Below are 13,700 nucleotides of genomic sequence, written 5' to 3'. Positions count from 1 at the left end.
ATTTTCACTTTTATTATATTGACACACTCTAGCCATGAGCATTGAATATTTCTTCAGTTATTTTAAGTTGTTCTTTATTTCTTTTCTTTTTTTAAACCCTTACCTTCCATCTTAGAATCAATACTATGTATTGGTTCCAAGGCAGAACAATGGTAAGGGCTAGGCAATGGGGGTCAAGTGACTTTCCCAGAGTCACACAGCTGGGAAGTGTCTGAGACCAGATTTGAACCTAGGACCTCCCATCTCAAGGCCTGGCTCTCAATCCACTGAGCCACCCAGCTGCCCTCTGTTCTTTATTTTTTTAAGGACACTTTGTATTTAAATCTTCATATACCTTTTGTATGCTTTGGTGGCTTGATTTCCAAATACTTTATGGATTTTATGATTATTTAAAATGGTTCTTGGATTTTGTTATTATATAGAATGTATTTGATTCCCTCCCCTAAACCCTTATCTTCTGTCTTTGAATCAGTACTAAGTGTTGGTTCCAAGGCAGAAAAGCTGTAAGGGCTAGGCAATTAAGAGTTTGTTTATGGTCACACAGCTAGGAAGTTTCTCAGGCTGGATCTGAACCTAGGATATCTCTACTCACTGAGTCACATTGCTGTCCCAAGCAGTTGATTTTTTTAGGGTCTCCTTTGTAGCCTATAATTGCTGAAGCTTTTCTCAATTAGTATCTTTAATGATTCTCTAGGATTTTCCAAGTATATCATTCTGTCACCAGAAAATAGGTACAGTTTTATCTCTTCTTTATCTTCTTTACCTTTCTTTATTTTATTGCTACTGTTAGTATTTTGAAAGCTATATCAAATAATTGTAGTTGGCACCCTTGCTCTAATCCCATATTTTTTGGAAAAAATTCTAATGTATCCGTTTTACATAGGATGCTTGCTTTCAATTTTAGATAGATGCCTTTTATTCTAATTTTAAAAAGGTCCTTCTATGACTATACTTTGTAAGATTTTTTTAGCATAATGAGTGTTATATTTTATCAAAGGCTTTTTCTTTATCTTTTTGAGATAATTATGTGAATTTTGGATATTTTGATTTTTCATATGACTATTTTGATTGCTTTCCTAATGTTGAAATATTTTCTCATCCCAGGTGTAAATCCAAGTTGGTTGAAATGAATGATTTCTTAGCTCAGTTTTGTCTCTTTGATGAGTTATTTAAAATTTTTGAATATTCAGTAATGTTACCGATCTATGATTCTTCTTCTAAATATGTGAATACATATATATTTCCTCCCTGTTTCTGCTTCATTTTTTAAATCAGTTCATACAAGTCTTTCTAATATTCTTTGTATTCATCATAGTCTTTATCTCTTAAAAACAGGTAATATTCCACTATATTTATGTAACATGACTTGTTTATCTAATCCTCAGCTGGTGGGCATCTAAGACTGCTTTGTTTTTAGTTCTTTGCTACTACAAAGAATGCTGCTGTAAATATTTTGTTACAAATGTACACTTTCTTTTTGGAAATGATGTTCAGATCCAGATTTCTTTCTGTTCTGAATCTTAATTAAAGTCAGAAATTTACATGGAATTAGATTTGAGTTATTGTTTTTTTTCTTATTAGCTTGTGATCTTATACTGACCATTTTTCTCTCTGCGCCTTTTCCATTTCCCAATTCTCTTCCATTTTCAAGGCAGAAATAAAGATGAAAATAGTTTGTGATTTTATATACCTCACAGATGGTAAGACATCATTCTCCCTGATTTGTCAAGTTAATATGCAGATTTCACCTGTAATCCATCAGTGGAAGATTTTTGATAGCAATTTAAACCTTATCTGTTCAGTTCTTTTTAAAATTACATTGTATTTTTTAATGAACACATTTTCAATTAAATTTGAATACTACACCATCCCCTTCAATCACCACTGGAAAAAGGAAATAGAAAAACTTTACAGCAAATATGTATAACTAATCAAAACAAATTCCTCCATTGACTATGCCCTAAAATCTGACTCATTCTGTGTCCTGAGCCCATCAGTGTTGAGAGGTGGGTCTCAAGGTTCTGGAACCATGGTTAGTCATTCTTTTGATCAGCATTCCCTCTTATGATCATAACTTCCCCTCATTGCATTGCTCTCATACCTTAATCATCCAGAACTTCTTTTTTGTCCTCACTGAAACTTTCATTGCTTATTTCTGTCCATACTCTGCTGTTGCAGAGTTTTTCCCAGTTTTCACATCATTTCTCCTTCTTCCTTATCTTGATCCAAGTAAACTCCATCCACACTGCCCTCTTCTGCATTTTGGGGACTGTGACCTCTTGCTTCTTGACAAACCTCTGGCCTGGATTAGTATCATTGTTAGTTTCCTTCACTCCCACTTAAGTGCTTCTAAATGGCACTGGAGGCCAAGGCCACTAGAAATTTATCTTATCTATCTTAAAGTAGACTCTCACTGTATCAAGGTAAAACTTTCGCTCCTCTTAAGTGATTCTTTATTCCACTCTTCACAAAGGTTCTTCAAAACCTTTTCTTCTCTCCTCAAACCTCCATTGCCCTTGCTACGCAGTATCCCTGTTTTCTAAGGCAAGGACATTAGCCTTATACTTTGTTAAGAAAATAGAGGCAATTTACCATGAGTCACCTATTTCCCCCTTCTTCATATATCAAAACCCCTTAATATTTTCTTCTTTCTCCTTATTATTCCATTCTCTGATAATGAAGTAGTTTTCACCATGTGCCCTGGATCCTATCCTTTCTCATCTTATCTAACAGGCTGTCCTGGTAATTATCATCTCCCTCTCCCCCTCAATTACATCTCTAATATTTTTTTAATGATGATCTTTTGTACTTGGGTATTGTATCCATTTGGAGTATATCCTCTGACCATTTATCAACTGGAGAGTGGCTCTCATAATTTGTATCAGTTCATTATGTCTCTTGGATATTAGACCTTTATTAGAGAAATTTAATATGAATATTTTTTCAGTTGTTTCTAACTCTATCCTATTTTGCTTTTCCAAAAGTTTTTAAATTTTGTGTAATTGAAATGGTTCATTTTCTGTTATGATCATCTCTGGTCCCAAACCATAGTGAAAGACATCTCTTTCCTTTCTTCTCTGATAGAGTAGAGATGCAGCATTAGCTCTACATTTTTAGTCTTGTCCAATGTTTCTTGATTTTGCTGTAGAATACACATTTGTTACAAAGGAGGGTTTAGATTTGGCCAGGGAGGTCAGTGTGTAGTCATAGATATGCCAAAAAATGTCAGTAAAACATTCTTTATATGCACAAATGATACTGAGATATGTGGAAGAGGATACGAATGGAGTAACTTTGTTACTACCATGCTAAATCATTTTTCCTGTTATTTGTATACTGAAATATTAGCATTTGTTAAGTTTAAAAAAATCTTTAGTCTCTTCTAATCTCCTGCTGCCTCTTGGTTTGTCCATCTCTCCCATCCTTTAGTAGACTTGATCATTCCATGAAATTATCATCCTGTTCCCTACTTTCTCACTCAGCCAAACTCCTAGAAAAAGCTAGCTCCATTTAAAATTTTTATTTCATCTGCTCTCATTCACCATCAGTGTCCCTTATGACCTGTGAAATTACTGTCTCCAAAGTTAGCAGTAATCTCTTATCTATCAAATCTGATGGTCTTTTGTCAATTCTAATTCTTGTGGACATCCCAGCAGCATTCCTGCTGGTCATATACTCTCTCTCTATGGATGCTTTAGCTGAACTTTCATGATGTTAACCCCCTGGTTCTCTTCTCTCAGTCTTTTCTGACTCAGTCATCCATATCATGTCCCCTAACCATGGGCATTTCCCAAGACTCAATCCTGGGTCCTTTTTCTTTCTTCCTCTGTATTCTGTCTTGGTATCCTTATTAGCTCCCATGAGTTTAATGATTTTCTCTACGCAGAGGACTCTGAAGCCTGTATATCTAGTCCTAGTCTTTTCAGAGCTCTATACCTCCATCCCCTACTAGATATCTAAAATGTATCTCATCTTTCCTCCCAAATCCACCCTTCTTTGTAATCTCCCTATTTCTATCAATGATACATCAACCCCCCCTTTTTTTTTTTTAATTTAAAACCCTTACCTTCCATCTTGGAGTCAATACTGTGTATGGGTTCCAAGACAGAAGAGTGGTAAGGGCTAGGCAATGGGGGTCAAGTGACTTGCCCAGGGTCACACAGCTGGGAAGTGTCTGAGGCCAGATTTGAACCTAGGATCTCCTGTCTCTAGGCCTGGCTCTCAATCCACTGAGCTACCCAGCTTCCCTCTGATACCCTAATCCTTTTAATCTCCCAGGTTTACAACCTTGGTATTATCCTTAGCATCACCTTCCATTTCGGAGGAGAAATGGCTTGTACACACATAGACAGTGACAGCTCTCATCTCTTCATTCCTAGGTTTGAGCTTTGTCTACTCTAGTACCTCATCTCTCAGAAGTTGTTGAGGGAGGAAGAAGGGAATTGTGTACATTAGAGCAGGAGTTCTTCACCCCGTTTTGTGTCATGGAACCCTTGGAAAGTCTGGGGAAGGTGATGGGCCTCTTCTCGGAATAACTTTTTAAAAGCATAAAATAAGATACTTAGGATTGTAAAGGAGATCAGTTATATGGACATGCAGTTATTGAGATTTAAAAAAAAAAAGAGTTCATGGTTTCCAGCTTGAGAACTCTAGAATTAAGTCAACAGTTTGACAAACTAGACCTTAAATAGTCAATCTTTTAAGGATCTGAAGATCACTGACCCTGAAGCACCTAAAACTGAAGTGATTAAATTATAAAATCATTATGTTTTGGAGTTTTACTATTGGAACAATAATTTTTCTTCCTGACCTCAGGTGAGAGATCAAGCCCAGCGCTGCTCTCGGGTTCTTCTAGATATTGAAGCTGGTGCTCCTGTTCTCCTCATCCCAGAAAGTTCCAGATCAAATAATTTAATTGTAGCAAATCTGGGGAAATTGAAAATTAAGAACAAGTTTCTCTTCGCAGGATCCCCTGGGACCTTTTCCTTGCAAGGCAAGGTAAGCCATTGGTATTTCTCTTTACTGTTTGGTCTATCTTTAAAAAACCTTGTCTCACCTTATAATGCTTTCTTACTCTTATTAATTAATTACTTTGGGATCTGAATGCGGTTTAAATTGTAAGCTGGACACATTCTTGAGGATGGTGGTTTTTTTTTTATCCCCCTTTGGACAATACAGTTCTGAGTTTGTGAGGGACTTTATTCCTTGTGCATGCCTTCTCATAGCACAGGTACTCTCCAGACCAGATGCAGTCATCTTAAGTTTTGAGGATCGTGTACTAGGAGAAAATGGCTGAGATTATGTGAGAGAGGGGTAGCGAATAGTTAGGGTAGGCATCCCCATCATTTAGAATTCTCTCAAGGGCTATGTACAAGAATAAGAAATGGTTGTGAGCCTCATGGATATTGGCATGTATTTGGTATATATTGAAGATTTGTTTTCATATACTATGCAACTTTTTGATAACATTGATAACATCATTGGGATTTAGAGCTAGAAGGGATCAGCTAGATTATTTGGTCCAATGTTACATAAGATGAGGAAATCAGGGCCTACAGAAAGAATTTAATTTGTTTAAGGTCTCATAGCTATAACGACCTAGGATCAGAATTCAAATTTTCTATTACACCAGAGTGATTCCTTTTATTGGAAATGTACTATGTACCAGGCACTGCAGTGTTGTGATCCGTGCTGTATCTGGGCAGTGGTGCCTCTGGATGTCTTGTGTGGATGCATGTGCATGCATAGGTGAAGGCGTTGGTGTGTTTGTGGGTATGTGGGTATGGGCAGATGATCTCAGTATTTCAATAATTTGTGCTTTATTAGTTAGCAAGCATTTTATTAAGTACCAGTTATGGGACAGGTATTGGGATATTATTTCTGTTTATATTCTTATTGCTTATTCCATGTAGATTTTCCCAAGCTACTTAGAGTTTTGCAAAGATGTGTACAAAGACAAAGGACAGGCTGTAGGGAATGAATACACAAGCCTTTCTTGGCCACGTGGGAAAGGTATAGAAGTTCCTCACTCAAGATAACCTGATGTTGTGGAGGAAAGATAAGAAAACACAAACATGGGACCCGAGTAATTGTTCTGGGCAAAGAGGAGAAGGGAGAAGGCAGAATTGGTCCAAGTTCTTCTTTGCCAAAGAACAAAGTGTACCTAGAGGGAGAGTTGGATATGCAGGGTAGATGAGAAAAGACTCAGAGAGCATTCAGTGTTTTTCTTGATGCCTTGGTCCCAGCTTGTGGGGGTCACTTCTGGAGGTACTGAAAGGAGTGGGCAGAAGGATGGTTAAGTCACAGTCACTGAACTTTGAAAGGTGGTGGAACCTGGCCACATCCTGCAGGATTAGAGGACAAATTTTGTCTTGAGTTTCAACATTCCTCAAAAATGTGAACCTCTCTTCAATTCCTGTCAACATTTTTGAACATATTTTTAAAGGCATAGTTAGAGAATGTGCAGGCAACAGGGGCCTGAAAGAGCTAGCATAGCTTTATCAGAGACAGATCATACCAGGTTAAATTTCTTTCTGATAGTACTGTTCTCTTTCTTCTATGATCTTCCTTTCTTCCTCACATGGCAAACAGAACAGAGCAAACAGAAAAATCTTCACCTTTTTGTTATCTTTGGCTTTCTTCAACAGCATCAACTTGTTTAGATTTCACACTCTTCTTATGGGACTGTTCTTTGCTTCTCTGTTCATCCACTGTTGACAGGTACATCTGGGGAAGGAAGAAAGCAAACAAGCATTTATTTTGTACCTATTATGTATCAGGCACTATGATAGGCACTTCATAAACATATTATTTCCTTTTCAGTGAGCAGTAGAAATATGTACTATGATGAGAAGTAGGTGCTATTATTATCTTCATTTTACACTTGAGTAAACTAAGGCAGACAGAGGTTGCCCAGGATCACTGAGCTAGTAAGTGTGTCAGGATTTGAACTCAGGTTTTGACTCCAGATCCCATGCTCTATCCACTACTTTACCGGCTGCCTCAGGTATAGTACTACTGATAGAGTTTACCTACATTTTAGCAAAACATTTTCATAAAATCTGTCATCTTAATATTTTTATGGGAAGGACAGAGAGTCATGCATAATAGTACAGTTAAGTGGATAAAGAATAGGTTGAGTTTTGAGGCTCTGAGTATTCCTTTGGCTTCTCAGGTACCTTCCATGTCTGAGATTCTGACACTTAACCCCCCCAAATCTCCTAAACAAAGCTGGAGAGTGGTCTTGAGTTACCATAAGTGTGCAGGATTATTATGTATTCTGTATTATGTATGAATGTCATTTCCCTATGGTATAGATTCAGTGACCACTGAGGTTGTTTCCAGCTCTCAAATTCTGAGATTCTGTTTTAAAAGTGGGAGGTACTTTAAGGATCTCATAATCATCGCCTCTTATCTTTATAGTTGAAGAAACTAAGGCTTGTAAAGGGGAAGTCACTTGCTTTGAGTCACAGAGATAACAAATAGTATAGAGCTGGGATATGGATCCAAATTCTTTGACTTCGCATCCATTGCCTTTTCTGTGGTCATACCAGGCTGTTGAAATATGCAAGTCTACATTGAGTTACATATAAAAGCTTGAGAAAAATGGAAGAATCCCAGTGGAAAGTAGGACATTACTAGTGCCTCAGTAGCCCATACCACAAAACTGGGTTAGAAAGGGAGGATCTGAACACAAGGAAATCAGAAGCCCCTCCCTGTCCATATCTCTCACAGGCCTGCCTGGAAGTCCTTTCTCATGAACCAGTGGAAGAATGAGAAAAGGCATGGAGGAGTTGGTTAGCAAATCATAAAGAAGAATGGGAGGTATTTTATTAATTAGCTAACAAGCATTTATTAAGTTGGCAACTAGATGGTGCAGTGGATAGTGCTAGGCCTGGAATCAGGAAGACTCATCTTCCTGGGTTCAAATCTGACTGTAGATGCTTATTATATGTGTGACCATGGACAAGTCACTTTACCCTGTTTGCCTCAGTTTCCTTATCTGTCAGATGAGTTAGAGAAAGAAATGGCAGAACACTCTTTGTCAAGAAAACTTCAAATGGGGCTACGAAGAGTTGGATATGACTAAAGAATGTCTGAGCAACAACAGATTTATTAAGCTGTTAGACTACTTAATTTATGGTTCAGAGATATATCTTCAAGTATATGTACTAAGTACTTACTAGAGTAATAAGAAATTTGTTCCCTTTATCTCTAATCTGAATTCTAGAAGGGAGGTTTTTAAGTTAGTTTTATAGATCTGGTCAGAGTAAGACCCTCTGGTGTATGCTTTTAGAAAGCGAAAAATCGAATGAGGCATATTTGTATGTTTTTAATTGGAGTAGATCATACTGAACTTAATGTATTTATAAGAGGGATTCTGTTTTCTTTAGTAAACCAAATAAGAACAAATATTTTATAGTGTTTTAATGAAAGTTATTTACCTGTATTTGTTTTTGAGGATTTGATTTTAAGTGGCAGGACGTACAAGGATCATTTTTGCTTCAAGGTATATAATAACATAATTTTTTTTTGACATCCTTCAAATTATGATAAACCTTATGGGATTCATCAGTCAATTTATCCATTATCACCTAAAAAATAAAAATCTTATAAATATTTCATCATGTAGAGAAACTATTGTCTCTTAAATAATTTCCCCTATTTAAAAGCTCTCTTGATAACTTTAAAGAATTATTTACCTTTTTGACCTTAAATAGGTTTTTCTACGTAGTTTTGAATCTTAAAATTCTGTTTAAAAGAAATAAACAATCATTCATCATGTCCCATTTCACTGATTGTTCTGTGGAATTCCATAAGGGGAGTTTGGAGTGTTTCTCTTGTTATGGACTTTGTATTTCAGATAAATATATCTAGGAATACACCTAATTATGTACAGTCAAATATGATTGTTGTAGATTAGGTATTTAATAAATGAATAAAGGAGTGGTTACTTCCCTCCAGCTGCCGCTAAAGATTGCTTTGCATTTATATTTTCCTTCTAATAGCTTGCATGTGTGTTGTTTATCTAATAGCATTCTAGTGGTTCTCTAACAGGAAATAATCCTGAACTCAAATCTGAAAGAGTTGGAGTTGTTTGCTCTTAAATTTCAGTACTCCTTTATGCTTGGAGTTGTTTTATAGAAATCTATGTTATAATGGGAGCGGTTCTGACTTCTTTTCATCTGTTTCTTTTTCCTTTTTTTTAGTCATCTCTTAGTCCTTAGTTTATAACCTCTGTTTCTATTTTGTCAAGAACCTCAGACCAATTTCTTCCAAAGCCATTTATTTATTTGTTTTAAAAACAATATAGATAATGCAGAGAAAAAAGATACTTGGGGTTTCTGAAAAATCAAGAAACACATTCATAACACTATCCATATCCAAAGAAAGAACTGTGGAAGTAGAAACACAGAAGAAAAACATTTGCTTGATCACATGGTTTGATGGGGATATGATTAGGGATGTGTAAAATCTAAAATTATATCTCTAATAATAAAAATATTACAGTTTAGTAGGTTTATTAAATGATCTTTAGAAATCAAGGAATAAAGGAGATACAAAATAAAAACCACATGCCTATGGCTGGTTAGCCATATTCAAATTTTCCCCATCTTACTACCATCACTGCTGAAGCTATATCATGCAAAAAAGAGCATCTGGGAGGTGTTACTGCCAGTTAAATACCAATAACATGATTTCACCAACATGGAGACACAGGAGAGATTATAGGGAATTTGGGGAAATACTAAGGACTTCTGGGGAATGAAGTCAAAGGTTCAAAATCTCCATTTATACAGATGTAAACTCTAAATGATCACTCTTTTGCAAATATTAATATTATGGAAATAAGTCCTGATCAATGATATATGTAAAAAAAAAATCAATGATATATGTAAAAAAGTGGAATTGCTGTTTGGCTGTGGGAGTGGGGAGGTAGGAAAGGAGGGAAAGAACATGAATCATGTAACCATGGAAAAATATTTTAAATAAATTTATTTAGTCAATTAAATAAATAAATTAAAAAATACTTTCAGAGTTTAAATAAACACAAATAAAAGAATTTCAGTCAGGAGATTTCCATTAAGGTGATCTTTTGTAAACAGATTCCACTTGAAGTCAGTGTTTAAAATTGGGTCTAATTTCATTAGAAGTATATTGGGTAATTTCTTTTAGAAAGAAGTAGTACACATATGCATATATACACCATCTTACATGTCCATATGTGTGTATTTTTTTACAGGTGTCAAAATATGGTAAACATGAGAATTGTGCTTGTGTCCTATTTAACTTGAATTAAATCCACCTAAGCAATGAGCATTTTGTCATTTGCTCTTGGGCAAAACTATATTAGCTTCCTTCAGAGAAAGCTCTTAGTTTTCAATAGGTATTGGGGTATGACCCTGTAAAAAAATTATACTTTGAAAAAATCTTATTTAAGCAACAACGTTTTGGACATGGGACCTGGAGGTGATAGAGGTGTTGAATATTATAGAGTTATTGTGGTTCCTGAAAATATTATAGGCACGGTAATTGTCACCCCTTTCCCATCCCATCTCCCCCTCCCCCCACTAATTTTGGTAATTTGTTTTTATTTTGTTTCCTTCCTAGGAATCTGCTCCTTTGTCTTCCCCATTGGGTACTCCCAAACACAGCATGAAGAAAACAGCAAGCATTGAAGACTCCAAGGGTACCCAGTCAGAAGGGCTTTTCATGATTTCCCCTGGTGGAACCAGCATGACACGCCTGAAAAATGAACCCATGCCCAACACTTTGACCAACCTGCCAGGGCAGCAGGCCCATTCCCCTGTCAGCCGTGCTCCCAGTAGTCCAGGCAAGAGCAAAGAACCCTCCTGGAAAGGGCATGGAAAATAAAGCATTGATTTAATAGATGCAGACAATGAGATAAATGTTTTTTTGTTAGTATTTTACATTGTTGGGATGAAAGGGTTAACTTTCCTATTTTGCTGCTGTTCTTGAGGGCAAAAGAGGGTGACAAAGTATTTTATGATTGAAAGGTAGTTCTCTGGTCATATTGTACCTGAAAAAAAGGATCTTTCTACAACATCATAGTCAAGAGCACATCTAGACTTTGGAGACTTCTGGGGAGGGAGAGCACACATTCAGTCAGTCTTTTAGGAAGGGAGCAATTGTTTAGTGACTACTTTGTGTCAGGCATTGTGCTAGAGATTCCAAGAAGTGGAAGTGAGGAACCATGGATTCCGAGCTTGTAACATAGCCTTTGCAAAGGCAATAAGGCAGTATATAGAATGATATGTGAGAGATGCACCCAGAAGGCTAGTTTGGCTCTACTTGTAGCATTGGAAAAGGGGAATAAAGCATCCATTCTGTTTTTGGGTACCTTTGATTCTTAGCAAGTCTTTTCTGACATTAAAACTAAGTTGTCCTCTTTTTAGTTTCCACCCTGAGACTCTTATTCTCTTAATGGGGTCAATGAGAAAAAGGTGAATCCCTTTTCCGACCCTCAGTCTTTCAAGTACTTAAAGATAGATGTACTATCCTGCTGACTTTATTCTTCTTTAAGCTAGTCATCCTTATGGCCAGTTCTCTTGTGTAATGGACTTAAGGTCCTTTGCCTTTTTGGTTCCCTAGCTCTCTTGGGTAATCTTCAGCTTATGTGTCCTTCCTCTCTGGTGAGACTCTCTACCAAACATAGTACTCTCTCAGTGGTCTGACTAGGGCAGAGAACAGTAGGAAGTCAGATCCCTCTTAATGTTTCTTAGTGCTTCCCTTAGACTTTTTGGCTTTCGTGCCATTTGTGTTTCCAGTGAAGCTTGTAGTATACAACAATCCCCCTTGCTTTTTCAGATACATGTCTACCTAACAATGCTTCCCAGGGAAGTTCTTATGAAGCCGATTTCTTCCTATCCAATTTCATATTGAGTTGGCTTGCCAAGGTTTTTTTGGATCCTGACTTTCTTCTGTAGTGTCTTTACTATCCTTACTATCTTTTAAGTCATCTGTAGATTTTCACAGGGTTGTGGATATTGCCACCATTTAAACAGGATCAAGTTGACAAAGGCAGACTCCAGAGCTGTGTTGGTAAAGGTGTAGCATGTTTCTCCAGCATGCTGGAGTGGGCTGCTCTAATCCCCCTCTAGACAGCACCCAAGGACATTTTTCACATGCCCCACCCCTCCATCCAGCCACTCAATGCAAGCACTTCTCTTTTCCACAGTCTGGGGTAATGTGGGGGCTCACAGGCAGTTTGAACTTGCAGTTTGGGCATGTGGTCTTGATAAGGTTCGCCAGCACTGCTCTAGAGGCTTCTTTTTTTCAAGGACCTCATGTCTTTAGTTCAGTGACTGACATTAGGTAGAAGAAATACTGTGGCTAGTTGAAGTTAGGTTAGTAATCTAGCTGTCAGTATCCATGAATAAGTAACATACAGGATAAAGGTAATAATCTTGCCAATGTTGTTTAGTAGTGTTTTTTTTTTAAGAACTAGAACTCTACTAAAATTTTAGATTAAGTCTGTAGATGAATTAAATTTTAAAAAGATAATGGAAATACCATTAGAAGCACTACTTAAGAGAAATAAAACTGCTAGCTACAAATGGATATCCTTTCCGTAATCAGTACTAGATTTAGTTTTGCTCACTTAGTGAGTTTTGAACCTATGATGATATCTTCACTTCCTGTTTTAGCTCCTCAACTCTCTCTTGCTCATTAGAGTCACTATTTTGCCTAAACCTTTAATTAGGTTAATCACACTCATTAGATCAATGATCAAAATTTATACAACAATACATAGTTAGCTCCAGCTTGTTTGCAAACCCTGAAAAAAGAAGTCCATGAAGCCAGTGCCCAAAGGATGATTCTTTCATTACATTGGAATTCCTAATCTGCCTTTCATGATATTTCTGAGCACCTTCCAGTTCTTCAGCTCTGGTTAGTAAACATACACACAAGAGCTGTATTTCTCTATTTTCCTATTGATAGAAATGACTATTTTTTTTAAAGGACCAGATGATTCTTTTTGAGCAGTTTTTTTTTAAATATTTTATTTGATCATTTCCAAGCATTATTCGTTAAAGACATAGATCATTTTCTTTTCCTCCCCCCACCCCCCATAGCTGACGCGTAAATCCACTGGGCATTACATGTTTTCTTGATTTGAACCCCTTGCTATGTTGATAATATTTGCATTAGAGTGTTCATTTAGAGTCTCTCCTCTGTCATGTCCCCTCAACCTCTGTATTCAGGCAGTTGCTTTTCCTCGGTGTTTCTACTCCCATAGTTTATCCTTTGCTTATGAATAGTGTTTTTTTTCTACTAGATCCCTGCAAATTGTTCAGGGACATTACACCGCCACTAATGGAGAAGTCTGTTACGTTCGATTATACCACAGTGTATTAGTCTCTGTGTACAATGTTCTCCTGGTTCTGCTCCTTTCGCTCTGCATCACTTCCTGGAGGTTGTTCCAGTCTCCATGGAACTCCTCCACTTTATTATTCTTTTTAGCACAATAGTATTCCATCACCAACATATACCACAATTTGCTCAGCCATTCCCCAATTGATGGGCATCCCCTCGTTTTCCAGTTTTTGGCCACCACAAAGAGCGCAGCTATGAATATTTTTGTACAATACTTTTTGTCCATTATTTCTTTGGGGTACAGACCCAGCAGTGCTATGGCTGGATCAAAGGGTAGATATTCTTTTGTCACCCTTTGGGCA

The 13,700-nt window shown here is 36.9% G+C and overlaps 1 protein-coding gene across 6 annotated transcripts in view; it reads left to right on the top strand.

Annotated features, from left to right (window-relative positions):
- VPS13D (vacuolar protein sorting 13 homolog D) overlaps positions 1–13,700 on the top strand; it is a 415,828-nt gene that overhangs the window by 77,583 nt on the left and 324,545 nt on the right. For all 6 annotated transcript variants that reach the window (XM_007491757.3, XM_007491755.3, XM_016422198.2 and 3 more), the window contains 2 exons: positions 4,816–4,998; positions 10,612–10,834. In XM_007491757.3, the coding sequence (XP_007491819.2) occupies positions 4,816–4,998; positions 10,612–10,834 (406 nt within the window). The remainder of the gene's footprint in view (positions 1–4,815; positions 4,999–10,611; positions 10,835–13,700) is intronic.

Source organism: Monodelphis domestica, chromosome 4, assembly GCF_027887165.1.
Source record: "Monodelphis domestica isolate mMonDom1 chromosome 4, mMonDom1.pri, whole genome shotgun sequence".
Lineage (NCBI taxonomy): Eukaryota > Metazoa > Chordata > Mammalia > Didelphimorphia > Didelphidae > Monodelphis > Monodelphis domestica.
Note: the sequence above shows the minus strand (reverse complement) of the source record. Positions and strands in the feature narration are given on the sequence as shown.